The 19,950-nt window shown below is 39.9% G+C and overlaps 2 protein-coding genes across 2 annotated transcripts in view; both read left to right on the top strand.

The window, feature by feature from the left end:
* LOC308079272 (uncharacterized protein) overlaps positions 1 to 19,950 on the top strand; it is a 52,591-nt gene that overhangs the window by 12,662 nt on the left and 19,979 nt on the right. The window contains exons 6-7 of the mRNA XM_080420659.1: positions 402 to 833; positions 2,030 to 2,476. Coding sequence (XP_080276785.1) covers positions 402 to 833; positions 2,030 to 2,476 — 879 coding nt within the window. The remainder of the gene's footprint in view (positions 1 to 401; positions 834 to 2,029; positions 2,477 to 19,950) is intronic.
* LOC308079194 (uncharacterized protein) lies at positions 14,116 to 17,249 on the top strand (the record flags this gene model as incomplete). Its single annotated transcript, XM_080420573.1, has 4 exons — positions 14,116 to 14,132; positions 15,401 to 15,885; positions 16,054 to 16,219; positions 16,766 to 17,249. The coding sequence occupies exons 2-4, from the start codon at positions 15,501 to 15,503 to the stop codon at positions 17,247 to 17,249; spliced, it is 1,035 nt and encodes a 344-aa protein (XP_080276699.1). The 5' UTR covers positions 14,116 to 14,132; positions 15,401 to 15,500.

The following is a 19,950-nucleotide window of genomic DNA, read 5'->3' as shown; positions in this document are numbered from 1 at the left end:
CTGGTGTCCCTATTTTGAGCATGTCATTATAGGCAAAAAGAGCAGATCTACAAGCTCACAAAAGCATCATGTGATGCATTGTGAGCTTGTAAATCTGCTATCTTCATCACGTGACACCATCGAATGACTACGTATGAAATAGGGCTTAAGTGGTTAAAAGGCATTGATTATTTGTAACTTTTGTGATTTTATCCCAGCATCAAATGATACACTGTCTGTCTTCATAGCTTGGTTATTCTTTATGATAGCTTTAGAAGTTTAATATTTCATACACGTAAAAGTTTTCTTTCATTTTCCACTGACTCTTTAACCTGGAATCTGATGGATACAGTGTTTTATTTTATTCTGTTTATGATACAGAGATCAATATTTCATGTTGATTTCTCTTTAAAATGCTGCAGTGTCTATGATCGAGAAACAACCAAGATCCTGGGGAAGCTCATCTGTGAAGCAGCAGAACAGGATAAAGAAACAGGAGTGAAGTTTCTGGAATTGTTTTATTCTGTGTGTAATTACAAAACATTCCCCCTTATTGACTGGAATGATGATTGGTACCACAGGAAGTATCAATGTAATGTACTACTGGACCTATACTCCTGTGTGAAGAACTATGAGACTCAAACAGGCAAAAGTGTTCCTTCAGCATTACAACCAGTTAACCAATCAGTTCCTGCAGTCTGGTCCATAGACCTCTCAGAGAGAAAGGTCTCCCTCCTCCAAGAAGTGCTGAAACTCCAACCAGAGAAGAAACCAGTAGAGCTGACAGGCTGGTCAGATGAAGAGAGGGAAGTGAGGATCTTCCTTCAGTGTCTACCCTACATCTCACAGCTCAGGTTATTGCGTTTCGTTTCATTTAATATTTGCCTACATCTAAAAGCAATCCAGATTAAATATAAAGATAATGAGGTATGATTATCCAATTTCCAAACAGACAAATATAATTTGGAATGTTATATCCTATTACAAATCTAGCTATACAGTGTACAATGGAGAACACTGTCAGTGTGTTCACAGTCCGTCCCTCAGTAAAATGTTCTCCTTAGTGGATTGACCAATCGATCTGAAATGGCACATGGGTAATGGGTATTGGTCATTGGTATATGGATCTACAAAGCTTATTTTCAAACTTTCCCAAATTGAAGCTGTATATTAGCATGTTTGCCATGGGCTATGAGATCTGTATGCAGTAAAATCTTGAGTTTTAATTTAAGTTTGAGAGAACAGTAACCAAATGGACATGTGGTTACATTTTTTACACTCTTAGAGTTACAAATGGATAAAATAACACTGAGGATTTTCTGTGTAGTTGTGGTGACGGTCCAAAGTCTGCCTGTTTTAATGTAAAGAGCTGTGCAGCATATCAAGAGACAACAAGATAAATGATAAGCTATAAGTATGCTATACCAGGGGAGGGTAGAGGACTGGAAATCTGTACTCAAGTAAAAGTAACTTCTCCCATAAAGAAGTGCTCGAGTAAAAGTAAAAGTGAAACCAGTAGAGATGATAGTGAAGTGAGGATCTTCCTTCAGTGTCTATCCTACATCTCACAATTTAGGTTAATGTTTTGTTGTTGTTGTTGTTGTTGTTGTTTTTTAGATAATGATGTATTATCTATTTACTCTTATGTATTAAAACACTTTAAATCTGGTGTCCCTATTTTGGGCATGTCGTTATAGGCAAAACCTTCCAAAAATAGCAGATTTACAAGCTCACAAAAGCATCATGAAGTGATGCGTTGTGAGCTTGTAGATCATCTATCTTCATCTTGTGACACTTGTGGCTTAAGTGGTTAAAAGGGATTGATTATTTGTAACTTTTGTGATTTGATATACTATCTGTCTTCATAGCTTGGTTATTCTTTATGATAGTTTTAGAAATTATATAATACACTTTAAAGTTTCCTTTCATTTTCCACTGACTCTTTAACCTGAAATCTGATAGACACAGTGTTGACCATTTTATTTTATTTTATTCTGTTTATGATACAAAGATCAATATTTAATGTTGTTTTTCATTTAATCTTTTGCAGTGTTGCAGATGGATGGTCAGGAACTTCAGAAACAACCGAGTTCCTGGGGAAGCTCATCTGTGAAGCAGCAGAACAGGAAGAAGAAACAGGAGAGAAGTTTCTGGAATTGCTGTCATCTGTGTGTAACTACAAAACATTCCCCTTTATTGACTGTTTTGATGATTGCTACGACAGGAAGTATCAATGTGATATACTACTGTACCTATACTCCTATGTGAAGAACTATGAGACTCAAACAGGCAGAAGTGTTCTTCCAGTATTACAACCAGTTTACCAGTCAGTTCCTACAGTCTGGTCCATAGACCTCTCAGAGAGAAAGGCCTCCCTCCTCCTAGAGGTGCTGAAACTCCAACCAGAGAAGAAACCAGTAGAGCTGACAGGCTGGTCAGATGAAGAGAGTGAAGTGAGGATCTTCCTTCAGTGTCTACCCTACATCTCACAGCTCAGGTTAATGTGTTTCCTCTCATAATTTTAATATGTGTGTACATTTAAAAGCCATCCAGCTTTTCTAAAGATAATGTGGTATGATAATCCACTTCAGTTCATTAATTATGAACTGATCATTTGTCAAGTTGCCAAAATATGTTGCTAGAACCACCCGAGTTTCTTGATCCACCTCTCGATTTTATCTTTGGCCACCGACGGTGGCGTTTTTCTCCATCGCGGCAACTGTTGGTAACTGGTGTGGTTGTCTGTCTGTGAGAATGATCTCCCGGCGTCCCCGCACGGTAACGTTACATCGCAATCTGAATTTAACTTCCCGGAAAAAAAGAGCCATTTTGGCTGTTTTTGTTAGACCGAGAGCGAGAGGGTACAGGACCACGGGTCCACATGGTTCCATCTGTACGCTCTCGGACTAACAAAAATAGCCAAAATGGCTCTTTTTTTTACTTGACACATTGACACATTGACTTGACACATTGACTGCCAGAGTTAAAACATGAAAAATTATGGAATATTCTCCGTGACCTCCGTCCTCACGGAGATCGACTCATTACACGAGTAATGCACGGTCGTAGTGAAGTAAAAAATCTGCTCGCCGTAATCCATTCACAACTGTGGCCATTTCAATGACACCTTTTTGCCGCAAAGTAAGAGGAACGGAGATATAGCGATTTTCCCACAGGAAGTAAACAGGAAATAAATGAGCTTTAATTCTTTTAAATTACGTCAATTCCGGGTCTGTCGTCATCAGGCAGTGAAAGCATCATTCATAACAGCGCCCTCTGGCGTAATCACTGATTTTTTTTTTTTTTAATGGACGTTTTAAAATGTCCTTGTTGGATTTGAAAGGACGTTTTAAAACGTCCTTGGCAGGCAATGTGTTAAGCCACCCGCTCATATTCAACATAATTCAAGCAAATCGTTTATGAACAGAGTTTGTTGCTGCTTGACTGTTCTCGGTTGGTGTTGGAGCGGAGCTGTGTGTGTAGGAGGAGTCAAGCCAATAGTTTTTTTGGTTGCCACTACGCGACCCCAACGGCACCTTCCTAGTTTGAGAACTGCTGTTCTAAATGCACATTGTGTGTCCTGTCCTGTCCCGTCCCGTCCCGTCCCGTCCCGTCCCGTCCCGTCCCGTCCCGTCCCGTCCCGTCCCGTCCCGTCCCGTCCCGTCCCGTTCCGTTCTCGTCTGTCTGTCTGTCTGTCTGTCTGTCTGTCTGTCTGTCTGTCTGTCTGTCTGTCTGTCTGTCTGTCTGTCTGTAGATGTTTGGCCCAGGTTCTAGAACACACTGAGGGACTGACAGAACTGGTCCTCAGTCACTGTCAACTCACTGACCAGCTAGAGACTCCGATCCCCCACCTGCACAAACCACAAGTCCTGGAGTGAGTAGTCCTATAGAATGGAGGTGTGTGTGTGTGTGTGTGTGTGTGTGTGTGTGTGTGTGTGTGTGTGTGTGTGTGTGTGTGTGTGTGTGTGTGTGTGTGTGTGTGTGTGTGTGTGTGTGTGTGTGTGTGTGTGTGTGTGTGTGTGTGTGTGTGTGTGTGTGTGTGTGTGTGTGTGTGCGCGTGCGTGCGTGCGTGCGTGTACACCATGAGGTACTAATCTATTCCTTTGTCCTTTCTCATCCTTGTGTTGTTGTAGTCTGAGTCACAATAACACTGATACTCTAACAGACAGATTAGTCCAGCTGCTCTCCATCAATACCTCCATCCAAACTGCACGGTGAGTAGAATGCAATACTTGTGTTTGAATATGTTCATTATTAACAGAATAACTTATTGTTCTCAGGTGTGTAGCTCAATCATCAACATGGTTTTTTATACACATCACACCTTTCAACCTTTGTGATGTTTTTCCAGACTCTTCAGCAACTGCATCAAGGACACAACCTCCTTCCTGAAACTGGATGTGGCAAATCGCTTAAACATCTTTTTTACAACCATAGCCACAACACTGGTAAACAAACTGCCCTCCACCTCCAAAAGGCTTTTGACACAGTTAATCACTCTATTTTGATTAGTAAGCTAAAAGCAATTGGTTTTGATAGTTAGGGCTGGATGCGATCCTATCTGGAGGGGTGGGAACAGGTGGTGGAGGTGAACGGAACCCTGCCCCCCCCTCCCCTCCTAGTGAACTGTGGCATTCCGCAAGGAGGCATATAGCTGAAATCCATTCCCCAAAGTTCGGTCACTCGCTCACTCTCCTCGCTTCCTCCACTCGCGCCTAAGCCCCGCCACTGCGAGGAGCCGAGGATTATTTGCGAGGACAGAGTGGCCGACCAGCTGGCCTCAAAGGATCGGACTGCACTTAGAGTCATTTCAAAGCGACGGCAAATTCCGCGATCACTTATGACGTCTCAAACAGCTGGACCAGAGCCGTGGATGAAAATATACATGCATAGAATAATATGCAGGTATAGAATAATACAGAATATAAGCGCCAGGATGAGCAAACTTACATTTATGAATTAAATCCTCACCCGTCCCTCTTTTTGCTCGTGCAGTCCCCAGACCCCCCACCCCCCGCAGCAGTCCCGCACGGCACTGCTGCTTATAACAGCCACCGTATATTACAGAGTATGTCTGACTCTGAATTACATCATTCATGCAGGGTGGCCATGCCCATACGTCCACTTTTACCCGGACATATCCTCTTTTGGGGGGCTGTCTGGGGTTTTTTATAAAATCCTTCAAATGTCTGGGGTTTTGAGAGTTTGGGTGATATCCCCCCACTTCTGGGACGAAGAAAAAAGAAAAAAACTCAGACATATTGTTTGATAGCGAAATAAATCATGACTGATAGACATGAAAGAAGACCCTTCACAGCTAATAGAGAATTAACATTTTTAAGAATCGGTTCAGAATTGAATGAGTAGCCTACGGCTATAGTTAAAGCGTAAAGTGTCCTCTCTCAGTCTATATATAAATACAATACATTATTTTAAACATAATCTTTGTCACAGTAATTTATAGTAGTCCAGCCGGTGTTTCGGCATGGTTTCGGGTTTCAAGCATTGTTTGTGTGGCCACATGTGGAGGAGGACCATGTATACGTCACGGGAGAAGGGAAAAAAAAAAAAAAACGTGTACACGTGATGCGGAAGTCTGCCGCGGAGGAGCTGTGGAGAGTGGTCGAGCCTACACTTGATGTACACTCGCTAAATGCGGAAGTAGAGAGCCTCCTCGGCTCCTCCACTCGACTCCACTCGCCTCCTCCAAGAAGCAACTGAATAATTGGACCCTGAGCACATCCGGTTTGGAGTCGGAGTGACCGAGTGGGAGTGAGCGAGTGGCCGAGATTTTCGGGTTTGGATTTCAGCTATACTAGGACCTTTACTGTTCCTGATATATGTAAACGACATGTCATCAGCATGTGACTGCAACCTGTTCCTGTTCGTGGATGACTCGGCTCTGCTGGTCTCGGACAGGGACAGACTGCAGGTTGAAAAAGCTCTCAGCTCTGAACTCGATGCGATCCGCATCTGGCTCGCTGATAACAAACTATCATTACACCTGGGAAAAACGGAATCCACTCTCTTTGGGTCTAGTTTTAACCTCGGCAAGGCCAACAGCTTCACAATCAAAGTGGGCGATAATGTTATCACAAGAAAAGAGGAAATTACCTACCTTAGGTTCCATTTTAGAGGCAAACCTTTCAGGTGATAAAATGTCAACAAGAGGAGTCAAAAAAGTCAACCAAAGAACACGTTTTTTGTATAGGATTTCATCTCTAGGCAGTAAGAATACTTACTGTATTCTAATAGGGGCCCTCATCCAAGGTCACTTCGACTATGCATGCACCTCATGGTACCACTGTGGTACTACTACCACAACACCACTCAGGCCTTAAAAAGGCTCCAGACAAGACTCCTTGACCTTGCACCTGCAACTCATCTAACTTTGCTCAATTTGCTAGGGTCGGATGGCTCAGTGTAGAGGACAGAGTACAGCAACTTGCAATGGGCCTGGTCTACAAGATACACCAGAACGTTAAGATACCCATGTACCTGTCAAAGTACTTCAAAAACGTAAACGAAGTCCACAATCACAGAGGCAGCTCCACTGATCACGTCCAACCCAGATACAAATGTGGAATGCCCTACCGAAAGCAGTGAAGGAGTGTAAAACCCTACTCTCCTTCAAAACTGCCCTAAAAGAGTACCTTCAGGTGGCTGCAATTCAAAACTGGTCCCTGTAAAAGTCCTAACCTCCCATATGATGTTCTGCATAGTAGTGTATATCTGTCTGTCATTTAATGTCACTATGAATTGAATACAAAAGGACCTCAATTGAAACAAGCCATTGTGCTTTCTTGGGCTTTTTAATCCTATTTAGTTGACCTTGTATTTGAACTGTACTTTCATGTGCTTTTTTCTGCAAACTTCTGAAGTATTCCATCAATCAATCAGTCAATCAATCAGTCAGTCAATCAATCAATCAATCAATCAATCAATCAATCAATCAATCAATCAACCAACCAATCAACCAATCAACCAAAGACAAACGCTTTGAAATGGTACTCATTGTACTTTTCCTCATTGAACTTGCTTAGTAATATATTTATTGCAAGCAAGTTATATGAGGTCCAAGCACCCCATGTTCACTTAAATAAATGCAATACTTTTACAAAAATGCAGGACCTTTTAAATATAATTTATCAATTGTAAATGATTGTTCATAAGCATCTTTTATAAAACCCTAATGGTTGCTGATATTTCATAAACAAGAAATGTTTAAAGTTAGTGTAAGTGATTTACTTTGGTTAAAATAAGTGTTAAATATCTCTATATTCTGATAGTACTCATTGCTATTAGAGTGTTTGTTCAGTAAACGGAGTCTCCATGTCTCTCCAGCTCTTTATTAAACAGAAAATGCATTTTCAGTGCTCTCTCCTGATTGGCTTAAATGTTGTCACCTACCTGAAAATGTACATATATTCTGTTTACTAAAGAGCTGGAGAGACTCCTGTGACCGAACAAACGCTCTGTAGCAATGATTATCAGAATACAGTACTTGAACCTTGTAACAAAAAAACAACAACAAAAAAATATATATATATCACTTACCCTACCTTTAAGCCTCAATCTGCAATTTCTTCAAGTGGTTGGCTGCATGTAGAAGAGCAAGAATATAATGATAATGTGATAAAACATATGATAATGCCTAAACATCATAATTCTACATAAAATAAAATGAATTAGGAAACATAGCATTAGTGTGGGTGGCTCCTTTCTCACAAATCATAGAATGGGACTTCTAACAACAGAAGAGTTGTTTTGATTGAGTCGTGAGATTAGATTTTTCCTCCTTTAATCCCTGAGTTTAGTATTACGTTTATCGCCTTAATTCCTCACCCGTGTCATTTCCTTACCCCTTAGTCCCAGAGGAAGGAGGTGAGGATGAGATGCAAGGACGTCTGTGTCTCTGCCATGTTGAAGGGGAGGGGCAAGGCATGGCAGAGTGCGGATACAGCGCTTTTAATTAATGATGTAAAAAATATAAAACTAGTTAAGAAAAAAAAGTCTTGCAAACAATTTTCACATTTGTGGCACCTCATATGGATCAAAATGAAATCACTTTTGGCTCTGTGTTGTTTCTTGGCCCCTCAATATGTGATTAAAAATTGTAGTAGATCAGACAATTAAAATGTTAAACTAAATTAAAACTAAAAAAAAGAATTGTTTCTATAGTCAAAATGTTCATCTACTGGTAGAGTGCCATTGAAGCAAGGCTAAGCGCCAGGAATCACACAGTCAGTCAGTCGGCAGGGAACTGGTGCTGTAGTTTTATATACATACTTTATTTAATATCCATGATTTGATGTAATATTCTCTTTTCTATTTTTTGCATGGTGAGATGGAAGCAGAGTCTGATCATCATGATGATGATGATGATGAGACATCCACACCACTATACAGGAAACGGCATCAAGGTCCCTCATCACAAGATTCTCCACGGGTAGTTCCCCCCTCTGTTGCTACGGTGTCTCCCCATCCCCCCATGTTGCCTTCCCCATCCGTATCACAGCAGGCCTCCCAACATTCCCCAGAAGAAATGTCATGTGACACGGCCTGTGATTTCTCAACCACAGACCATCTTGTTACAGTGTCACTGTCCTCTCCACATCCCTCATTCGAGCTCCAAGATGAAACTGATCTTAGTAGATGCTTCAGTGGTTTGAGGGTGGGAGAATCCATTTCCGTGCCTCGTTCTCGCAGCTTACCCTCACTGAGCCAAAGTCCATGCATAGAGAACATGGCAAGTTTCACAGCAAAGCGCTCTCACAGTTTAAATGATGTTACACTATTGGACAAAACACAGACAATTACACCTGACATCATTGTTGTAGAAAACAAAAAAATATACAGGTTCCAGTGCACCCAAGCAGGACTGTTCCAATGCAGTGTGACCGGCCTGGTGTTTAAGATGGAGACAGAGACAGATGTGACTTACAGGACTGTCCCTTGGAACCGAAGGCTTCAAGCCCCGCTTGCCAAGAGGCCTGCAGGACCACTGTTTGACATCAAATGTCCTCCGGGGTCTGTGTGTCAGTTACACCTTCCACACTGTGAAATCCTCTCCATGGGTGGAGGCAAGTCCTTGTATGTTGTCCATGTGATGGATGAGGGCATTGAGTTTATCAAGCCCGATGTGATCACAGAAACTCATGTCATCATAAATATAACAGAATTTTCACTCTATGGTATTATAATTACAGGTTTAAAAGAGTTGGCCAAATTAGTTTACGACAGCCCGGCCCCCAGTCCCCCCAGTCCTATCCGTGCATTGGTGTTACCGTTTTATACACCGCCAACGGATGATAATCCACGTTCAATCCTGAAAGTATTGCTGCTTCCTGGGAACGTTGTGCTGGATGAAGTGCTGAACGTAAGGAAGAAGAGGGATTTACATGGAGAAGAGATTTACATTGAAGTCCCTCCCTGCAAACTAATCCCAGATCAAGAATACACCCTCTCCACTTCCCCTCAACACGATTCCATCATAATTCAACCAAAGAAGACAACATTTGAAGTTGATGAATCATCATATACAAATTACATGCCAACATTTGATGTGATCTTAAAGGAAAGGTTTAGGGATGATGTTATGTTGCTTCTAAAACCCCTTTCCCAGTCGCATGAAATGCCTGTTGTAGACAGTAACACCTCAGACAGTGCTTGGGAACATTTTGTATCCCTTCAAGCTCCTGCTTTAAGAAGACAACACGTTGAGCACACACTGAGTCTTGAAGTGAAAGACAAACTATTTTCTGTGCGTAGCAGCTTCATCGACAGCATTTCAGCTCCCAATCTCAAATGTGTCGTGGACAAACTTTTCGAGAGGAGGATGCTAACTGAAGTTGAGCGGGAGACAGCCGAAGAGATGCAGGTGAAACATGAAAAGGCAACTTTTGTCATCGATACAGTGAGGAAGAAAGGAGCTTTTGCAAGTGCAAGCCTGATATTGATTCTCTGTGAAATCGACCCACTCCTCTCTGGACATCTTGGGTTGATGTAAAACACCAATGTAGTTAAAATATCTTCAAGTATCTAGTCAACATCCTGCCTAGTTTTTCTATCTTTCCATAAGGGTCCATTTGGTTACATCTGTACACTCTCTGAGTTACAAATAGATGAATGAACACTGGGGATTTTATAAAGAAACATAGTAGATGTAATTTCCTGTGTTCTGGTGAATTTTGGGAGTTTGATACCAAGAAAACCAGAATAAATGACGATCCAGGAGAGTGTCAGGAGACACCATGAAACTCTTATGGGATCCAGGAGTGTTGGCAGCCCTGGGTTAAGTGTCCTACCCTACTTTGTGAAATACAATTCCGACCATCTCACTTCTACAAACTCTGCTACCAACTCTCCAAGTAGGCCTCTCCCACATCCTTAAACTCATCATGTCATCTATGTCTGCGTCCCAAAATGATATTGTTATTCCCATAACACACTCCAAGCAATGTTATAAATTGTGCTGTATATACAGTAGTTGTTTCAGGAATACATACATAATGTGCATCTTTGATTTTGACAGCTTTGGACAGATTCAAAAGGATTCCCAAATGTAATTGAATGAAACACTTGCAGGTAATTCAGTGGTCTGAAAGCACATCAATAACATTAATAAACATATTTTGTTCATTTAATTAAAGAGTGCGGCATAGACATAGGCTCTACGTGAAAAGTGCCTTGGTAACTTCTATTTACCAAATGACTTGGTAAAATAAAATGTAATATATGCCATTTCTTTTCCTTGAAAAAGTGATTTTTCATGTCAAGTGTCTACCTTGTAAAATGAAGGTGAAATGATAAGATAAATAAATAAAATAATACCTAGGATATTATAAGTATAATATGACAGTCATGTCTAAAATATGGACACCGGGTAAAGTGGTAAAGTGTGTCTCTGTTTGGCTGCTGTAGTCAGTTTGTCATCATGTGTGAATGAATGGTGGAGCTGGCTTGTTTTAACACTTAATAATTCTCACTGTTTATCACTAGTGTGACTGCTTATTGCACAATAGAGCTTAAACATTGTACAGTAAACAGTGCAGTGTTTTTTTCTTAACTTCATCGCAGTGTATATCTTAACATGATAGTTAAACTGTGTATAATAGCTATATAAACAACCTGACACCAGATTACATTACAGGTACAGTAGACCTATGCATTGGCCTACAACTGCAGCCTGCTCTAGTCTGGGGTCTACAGGCTGAATAGATGAACGTGGGAGCTTTATTGATGACTTTTCTAATCCACTAGAGGGTGCTGCTGCTACATCCATGTTACATGGTGTTGTTTTTCTTCCTACGTGGACTCTGATTGGTCCGTGAGGCTGTATGCTGAACTGTCATGGCGGCGCCCTCAAGACGCTGAGACCATAGACATATAAAGGTAGACGCCTCATCTGGCTCTGAAGCATCGGCATCTCGGACGCACTTCCGCTTCCTCTCATAGAGTTAAAAGCTTCCTCTATGTTTCTGGGGGGAAGCTGGAAACTTCCGTGTGCGTCACAGAAGGGGGCGTTCGGTAGGCCAATCAGAGGCAGGTGGGGTGGGTCTTTTCTTAAGAGGCAGCCGCGCAGCAACTAGTCAGTTAGACGCGCTGTGATTGGCCAGTAGTTAACGTGATGTGATTGGTCTGCCCCCCGGAAGAGCCTTGTATTGAGAGACCAGTCGTTACAATGAACTGCAGAGGCCAATGAGGTATCTAGGTTTCTATATCTATGGCTGAGACCCCTTATGTTAGGTCACTCGCTCACTCTCCTCGCTTCCTCCACTCGCGCCTAAGCCCCGCCCCTGCGAGGAGCCGAGGATTATTTGCGAGGACGAGTGGCCGACCAGCTGGCCTCAAAGGATCGGACTGCACTTAGCGCGTCATTTCAAAGCGACGGCAAATTCCGCGATCACTTATGACGTCTCACACAGCTGGACCAGAGCCGTGGATGAAAATATACATGCATAGAATAATATGCAGGTATAGAATAATACAGAATAGAATAGACAATTCATCAATGTGGATGGCCACATTGTTATCTTTATAGTTAACATTTTGTGCAAAGCCATTTATTCCTGAAATAGTGAACGAAGCGCCAGGATGAGCAAACTTACATTTATGAATTAAATCCTGACCCGTCCCTCTTTTTGCTCGTACAGTCCCCAGACCCCCCACCCCCCGCAGCAGTCCCGCACGGCACTGCTGCGTATAACAGCCACCGTATATTACAGAGTATGTCTGACTCTGAATTACATCGGACATATATTCTTTTGGGGGGCTGTCTGGGGGGGGGGTTTATAAAATCCTTCAAATGTCCGGGGTTTTGAGAGTTTGGGTGATATCCTCCCCACTTCTGGGACGAAGAAAAAAGAAAAAAACTCAGACGATTTTGTGATTTTGCTTGATATTGTTTGATAGCGAAATAAATCATGACTGATAGACATGAAAGAAGACCCTTCACAGCAAATAGATAATTTTAAATTTTAAGAATCGGTTCAGAATTGAATGAGTATGTATGGCTATAGCTGCACTTGCATTTCATGACTTTGGATTTCATTACCCTGACAGGAATGTGCAACACCAAAGGCCGAGTGGCCTTGACCCTAAAATGATGAAACTACAGGCCTGCTGCTGTGACATCAAATAGGTGATTTGATTAGTGAGAAATGGACCCAATATGTTTCTGAATATTTGATTAGAATTACATGAGCATAACACTATATTAATTGTGTCTAATATAATAGCAGCACACCACAATTGTCTGGTTGGGGAAAAAAACACTTCCATTATTTGGGTGCTGTTTAGTGGAATAAACGTCTAATTCACATCAAGAATATGATGTATGGTTGTTTGTAGAGCTATTGAGATTTTCTTTTTTATAATTAATATTGTATGTTTTATGTTGTAATGTTCTAAATGTATGTAACTTGTGGATGAGAGTTGACAGCTGCTTGAGATGGATATTATTTTATTTTATACTTCATTGAGGTATAGGTCGTCTAGAAGTGTCTGGTAGCTGCATATTTCACTAAACATCTTGTAAAATGTTAGGTTTAAAACGTGCAAATAAATTATTTTAGCTGCTAGTCAGTAGTGAGTTAGACTTTATTATAATGTATGCAAGTTAATCTTAATATTCAGGTGTGCTGTGCATTTATTACATCCAACATGAAGATGAAATCTATTTCTGGAGCAAATGGAGGCAAATTAAAAGTTTCAGAAACAGTAGTCAACTGTATCAAAGAATGGTCAGAATTTTATGTAGTAATTGCTCCATCTAGTGGATATACTGGAGACATGCAATTCAATTCAATTCAAAGGGCTTTATTGGCATGAGAAAACATACGTTTACATTGCCAAAGCAGACATGCATGCATATGGATACGTGTGGGCTCTGCGAAGAAAGCTGCTTTCTATTTGCTGTTCAGTGCTCACATCCGGTCTAGAATCCGCCTACTGTATCCGGTCATTTTCACCCTCTCATACATGTACACACCGTTTCCGTATCTGCTCCAGACCCAGACCGGATCAGCAACCTGCAAAGTGAATTGACCTCATTCTACTTCCTGAAGAAGTTCACCCTCACGTCTTTTTAGTTTCGATGTTGTTCGGTTGCTGGTGACATTAGCTCTTTACATTAGACTGTCTGACAAGCTGTTATAAAGATATTGAATTGGTAGGAAATGCGAATTTTATAGGTTTAAAACTAATATTCTCAATTATTCTCAACCACTTGGATCTCTATAATAATACTGTTAACTTCTGCATTTTGTACTTTTTTGTAGTAGGGTGTAGCTACTAGTTTAGTTGTGAGATTAACCATTTTATTCAGTAGGTCTACAGTTTGTTGTGACTTTTGGTGACATTGTTGAGTTTGTCCTCAGATTAATTTGCTGTTTATTTATGATAGAGACATACATGTTGTTATAAGGTCATAGAGACATAGATACATGTTGTTATAGAGACATAGATACATGTTATGAGGTCATAGAGACATAAATAAGTGTTGATCAACTTGATAAAACTTGTGTAGAGTGTCTACTGCTGAGAGCTGAATACAGGAAGCATAGGCCTACATTGTTATTAGTATTATTAATACTATTTATTTTACAGGTAGCAGTCAAGCAGACATGCAGTGGAAAGCTTGGTGACATGAGGTAGGATACTGTACGATACAAGGACTGACAATCTGTTGAATGTGTTTGTCACATACAGTACAATTCTCACAGTCTGCTTTATGAATGATGTTACATTTATTTAGCATTAAATTAAATCATACAAAGCAGAGGATATACAGGCAGACCTCCGTTTTGATATTTTTAGAATATGGATATTTATTCAGGCTTTCTAATAGTGTTATAACTTTTATTCTGGTGTTTTTCAAACCAGCAATATATTTCAGTTTATTTTAAATATTTTGTCAATACTTTTACATTTCAGTACTTTTACACAGGTAATGAAATACGAATGGACAAAGTTGTTAAACTAACAGGGGTTCACTTTAAAACACTTTGCTGGATACAATCCCATGATCGCAACTTCAAACTCCATTTGAACCATTTTAGATTAACTGAAAACACGTTCTTGGCATTTGCCTTTTTGTAGATTATGGACTCAGGTTATTAGGCTAGTGTAACAGAGTCCTTTATACAGTCTATATAGGCTACAGTAATTTGTATAATTACACAAAACGTGTCACTGGGTCTACAGAGTTAGGGCCCTATCTTGTGCGGCACCTTATTGCCTTATTGCCTAAAATTGATAGGCATTTTTATTTTGAAAAACATTTTAAAATAGTGAAACAAGCCGATATACAAGCTCACAGCCCGTTGATGTAGATCGGCTATTTTCACTATTTTAAAACGTTTTTAAAAATAATAAGAAATACCTAATATTATTAGGCATAAGGCAGCACGCAAATTAGGGCCCTTAATGTGTATACTAACTACAGTGTACACTACAGTATGGACTATAAGTCCTTAACCCCTCCTCCCTCTGATCCCTTATAAACTTCACCCAGCACCCTGTAATGGTTTAATCTATGGACAGATTTTTACAATTACAATGTCTAGTGATTCATATACAGTGTACTGAGTGTAGTGAACTTTTTCTGCTGTTGTTTTTTACTCCAAGCTAACTATGAACTTATATTGAGTTAATAATATCTTTCCTGTTTGTTTAATATCGTTTGTGTTGGAGTTTAATCTGGATGATGTCTTTCTTTTGTTCATGTCAGGTATGTGCTTGTACTTGTGTTATCTATACGAGTGCCACAATAACATGTATCATATTGTGAAATGTGCTTTAGCCCAGTCGTTGTTCTGCACAGCACCTCTTGTCTGACTCCCTCTGCAAAGAGGAATGGAAGCAGCATAAATATTAATCTCTAAATCAATAGATTTAATCTTTCTTTCATTCATGTCAGAGACATAAATAAACGGAGATCAGCTTCAAAGAGATCCTGGACCAGCAAGCAGCACAAGTCTTCACCTGTTACACTACATGTTTGAGAATAAAGTGACAACATGGCATCTACAAGTCAGTCCGCTCTGGAATACATCAAGAACGCCAGAACCCACCTGGTGGGAGGATTACCGAATCTTTCTGTTATTGTGGAGAATCTGTGTCAGAGAGGAGTGTTCCCTGAGGAGGAGGTCAGAATAATAAACTCAGAGAAAGATGACTATAACAAGACAAGAACAATACTGGACTGGGTCACAAACAAAGGGGAGGCAGCCTGCTATGAATTGCTGAAGGTCATTCACATAGTAACTAGGAAGAGGACCTTCGTAGAGATACCATTATCCAAAGAATTAGCCTTCACCTCTACTCAGAAGAGCAGTTTTGACCTTGACCATTGGATCAGCTGCTTTTTTTTTATAGATGACGTGAAAAGCACCCATTCTAAAGGTACTGTGTGTAAGGAAACATTAGTAAATACATACAGTATTTAACTGAAATGCTGATTACTTTTTGCAGTGTGAATGTGACATGCTGTAGAGTTGTGAGAGTGTTAAAATATAAACCCACTATAAATGATGAAATAATTTAGAAACCTGAAGCCACTTTACCCACCAGGTCCTACAGTCTGGTCCATAAACCTCTCAAAGAGAAAGGTCTCTGACCTCCTAGCGGCGTTGAAACTCCAACCAGAGAAGAAACAAGTGCGGCTGAGAGCCGGGTCATATGAAGAGAGTGAAGTGAGGATCTTCCTTCAGTGTCTACCCTACATCTCACAGCTCAGGTTAATGTGTTTCCTTTCATTTAATATTTGTGTATATATAAAAGTGATCTCAACCTATTTCTTTTTAGATAATAAGGTATGATTTATGCACTCTTATGTGTTAAACAACTTTCAACCTGGTGTCCTCATGTTGGGCATATCAATTTAGGCAAATATTTCCAAAAGCTTTTAAAAATAGAGAAAATAGCAGATCTACACGCTCACAACGTTTCATGAAGCGATGTATTGTGAGCTTGTAGATCGGCTATTTTTGCCACTTGACATCGCTGAATGACAACGTTTAAATTAAAAGTTGTAAGAGATTAATTATCAAAAGTTTTGTGACTTCATCCCAGTATCAAATTATACACAATCTTTCTTCAAAGTTTTGTTATTCTTTATAATAGTTTATAAGTTAAATATATCATAAACTTTAAGGTTGTCTTTGTTTTCCATTGTCTCTCTCTTAACCCAAAATCTGATGGATACAGTGTCCATCATTGTTTAGTTCTGTTAATGATGCAGAGATCAATATTTCATGTTGGTTTTAAATTTAATTTGTTGCAGTTTCACATGGCTAGGAAGGTCAGCATCAACTAAGTTCCTGGGGAAGCTCATCTGTGAAGCAGCAGAACAGGAAGAAGAAACAGGAGAGAAGTTTCTGGAATTGTTGTCTTCTGTGTGTAATTACAAAACATTCCCCCTCATTGACTGGGATGATGATTGGAAACACAGAAAGTATCAGTGTGCTGTACTACTGGACCTATACTCGTATGTGAAGAACTATGAGGCTAAAACAGGCAGAAGTGTTCTTCCAGCATTACAAACAGTTTACCAGTCAGCTCCTACAGTCTGGTCCATAGACCTCTCAGAGAGAAAGGTCTCCCTCCTCCTAGAGGTGCTGAAACTCCAACCAGAGAAGAAACCAGTAGAGCTGAGAGGCTGGTCAGATGAAGAGAGTGAAGTGACTCTGAGGATCTTCCTTCAGTGTCTACCCTACATCTCACAACTCAGGTTAATGTGTTTCCTTTCATTTAATATTTGTCTATAGCTTATATTAAAGCTTTAATATAAAGATCATGAGGTATTATTATCCAATTGAATTAATTATGAATGGATTATTTGTCACCTTTTTTGCACTGCATTTACAGCAGACAAATATAATTTTGAATGGTATGATCCTATTATAAATCTAGCTATAAGATGGAGAAAACTGTCAGTATGTCAGTATATTCTCAGTCCGTCCCTCAGTCAATTTTTTCTCCTCAGTGGGTTGACCAATCGATCTGAAATGGCACATGGATATTGATCATTGGTATATGCAAGGATCAACAAAGCTAATTTTCAAAGTTTCCCAAATGTAAGCTGTTTATTAGCATTTTTGCCATGAGCTATGGGATCTGTACACAGTACAAGCTTGAGTATTCATTTAACTTTGAGAGAAATGTAACCAAATGTACCTGTAAGGATCCTGTAAGGATTTGGTAATATTTTTGTTTGATTTGGTTATATTTGTACACTCAGAGTTACGAATGGATATAATAGCACTAAGGATTTTACTGTGTAGTCGTCGCTCGTGACGGTCCGAAGTCTGAACGTTTTAATATAAAGAGCTGTGCTGCATATCCAGAGACAACAAGAGAAAGTATATGCTATAAGTATGCTATACCAGGGGAGGGTAGAGTACTGGACATTTGTACTCAAGTAACTCAAAGTACAACTTCTCCCTTAAAAAAGTACTTGAGTAAAAGTAAAAATGAAGCCAGTAGAGATGATAGACTAGTCAGGTGAAGAGAGTGAGGATCTTCCTTCAGTGTCTACCCTACATATCAAAACTTAGGTTAATTTGTTTTCTTTCATTTAAAATGTTTTATTTTTCTTTCTTTTTTTCTTCTATTTTTAAGATAATGTGGTATTATTTATATACTCTCATGTATTTAACCACTTTCAATCTGGTTTCCCTATTTTGGGCATGTCATTATAGGCAAAACATAAAAAATAGCAGATCTACAAGCTCACAAAAGCATCATTAAGTATCGCGTTGTAAGCTTGTAGATCAGCTAACTTCATCACGTGATACCGTCGAATGACTAAGTATGAAATAGGGCTTAAGTGGTTAAAAGGGATTGATAATTTGTAACTTTTGTGATTTTATCCCAACATTAAATGATACACTACCTTTCTTCGTAGCTTGGTTATTCTTTATACTGAAGGTTCAGAAGTAACATACACTTTAATGTTTCCTCTCATTTTCCACTTACTCTTTAACCTGAAATCTGATAGATGCAGTGTTGACCTTTTTTTCTTTTTCTTTTTTTTTATTCTGTTCATGATACAGAGATCAATATTTAATGTTGGTTTGCATTTAATGTTGCAGTGTCTATGGTCAAGGAACAACCAAGTTCCTGGGGAAGCTCATCTGTGAATCAGCAGAACGGGAAGAAGAAACAGGAGAGAAGATTCTGGAATTGTTGTATTCTGTGTGTAATTACAAAACATTCCCGCTCATTGTATGGGATGATGATTGGGTACACAGGAAGTATCAATGTTATCTACTACTGGAAATATGTTCCTATGTGAGGAACTATGAGACTCAAACAGGGAGAAGTGTTCTTCCGGCATTACAACCACTTTACCAGTCAGTTCCTACAGTCTGGTCCATTAGTCTGGTTCCTTATGCTTTGATTTAAAATGTTGTTGGATTTTTTTGAAGATTTGCAAAACTATACATTTTTGGAAAGGTTATTGTCTAAGGAATCAGAAAATCAATGTTGCCATTTGCCCAGATGTGTATATGGCGGCCATATTGGCAATTACAAAATGGCCACCATAAAATGTATGTTTTTTAATATCTCGGCCTCTAAATAAGCTGGAACATTGATTTTAACTCCTAAACCTACATTTTCAGTGTCGAGGAATCCAATGGTGGTAATTATAAAGCTACAAAACTTTACAACATTAACCCTTAGATGCATGACTGAGTCCAAAATGACCAGATATGGTTGTTTTCTTGCAATATCTTTGAAATAAGAAAATCATTTATCAATTCATATTCCAGCTGTTCCTAAAAACATGTTTCACTTGCTCATTCAAATTAAATAAAATGTTAACTTACCACTGATACTTTTAAAGACATTTTTGTTTTTGTATTATTGCTACTCTAAGCTTCCATAAGTGTGTCCAAAATGATCAAACTGTGGCTGATATTAATTGCGGAAATTATTACAAAGACATGCACATCCCAATACTACTAGGATGGGTGCTGAATCAAAAAGTGTAGCTTACACTATACTTGAGAGTAGATCCACACACCAAGTAGTTCCCGTTGCAAGCATTTTATTTGCAGTGACTGTACAAAAGGCCAGTAATCATTGCCCTCAGACTGTATTTGTTAATTATTTTATGTTGTGGCATGTTCAGGCATTCCAGACCCCCGCGCGAGGGTGCCGGACAGAACGGTAATGATCCTTCCGCAGGTTCACCTACGGAAACCTTGTTACGACTTTTACTTCCTCTAGATAGTCATGTTCGGGCGTCTTCCGAGCGCTCCGCCGGGGCCGTGACCGACTCAGGCGGGGCCCGTCCGAGGACCTCACTAAGCCATCCGATCGGTAGTAGCGACGGGCGGTGTGTACAAAGGGCAGGGACTTAATCAACGCGAGCTGGTGACTTGCGCTTACTGGGAATTCCTCGTTCATGGGGAATAATTTCGGCCCCGGACATCTAAGGGCATCACAGACCAGTTATTGCTC

This window comes from Gymnoscopelus braueri (assembly GCF_963280865.1).
Source record: "Gymnoscopelus braueri genome assembly, chromosome: 23".
NCBI classification, from domain to species: domain Eukaryota; kingdom Metazoa; phylum Chordata; class Actinopteri; order Myctophiformes; family Myctophidae; genus Gymnoscopelus; species Gymnoscopelus braueri.
This window is presented reverse-complemented; position numbering and strand designations above follow the sequence as displayed.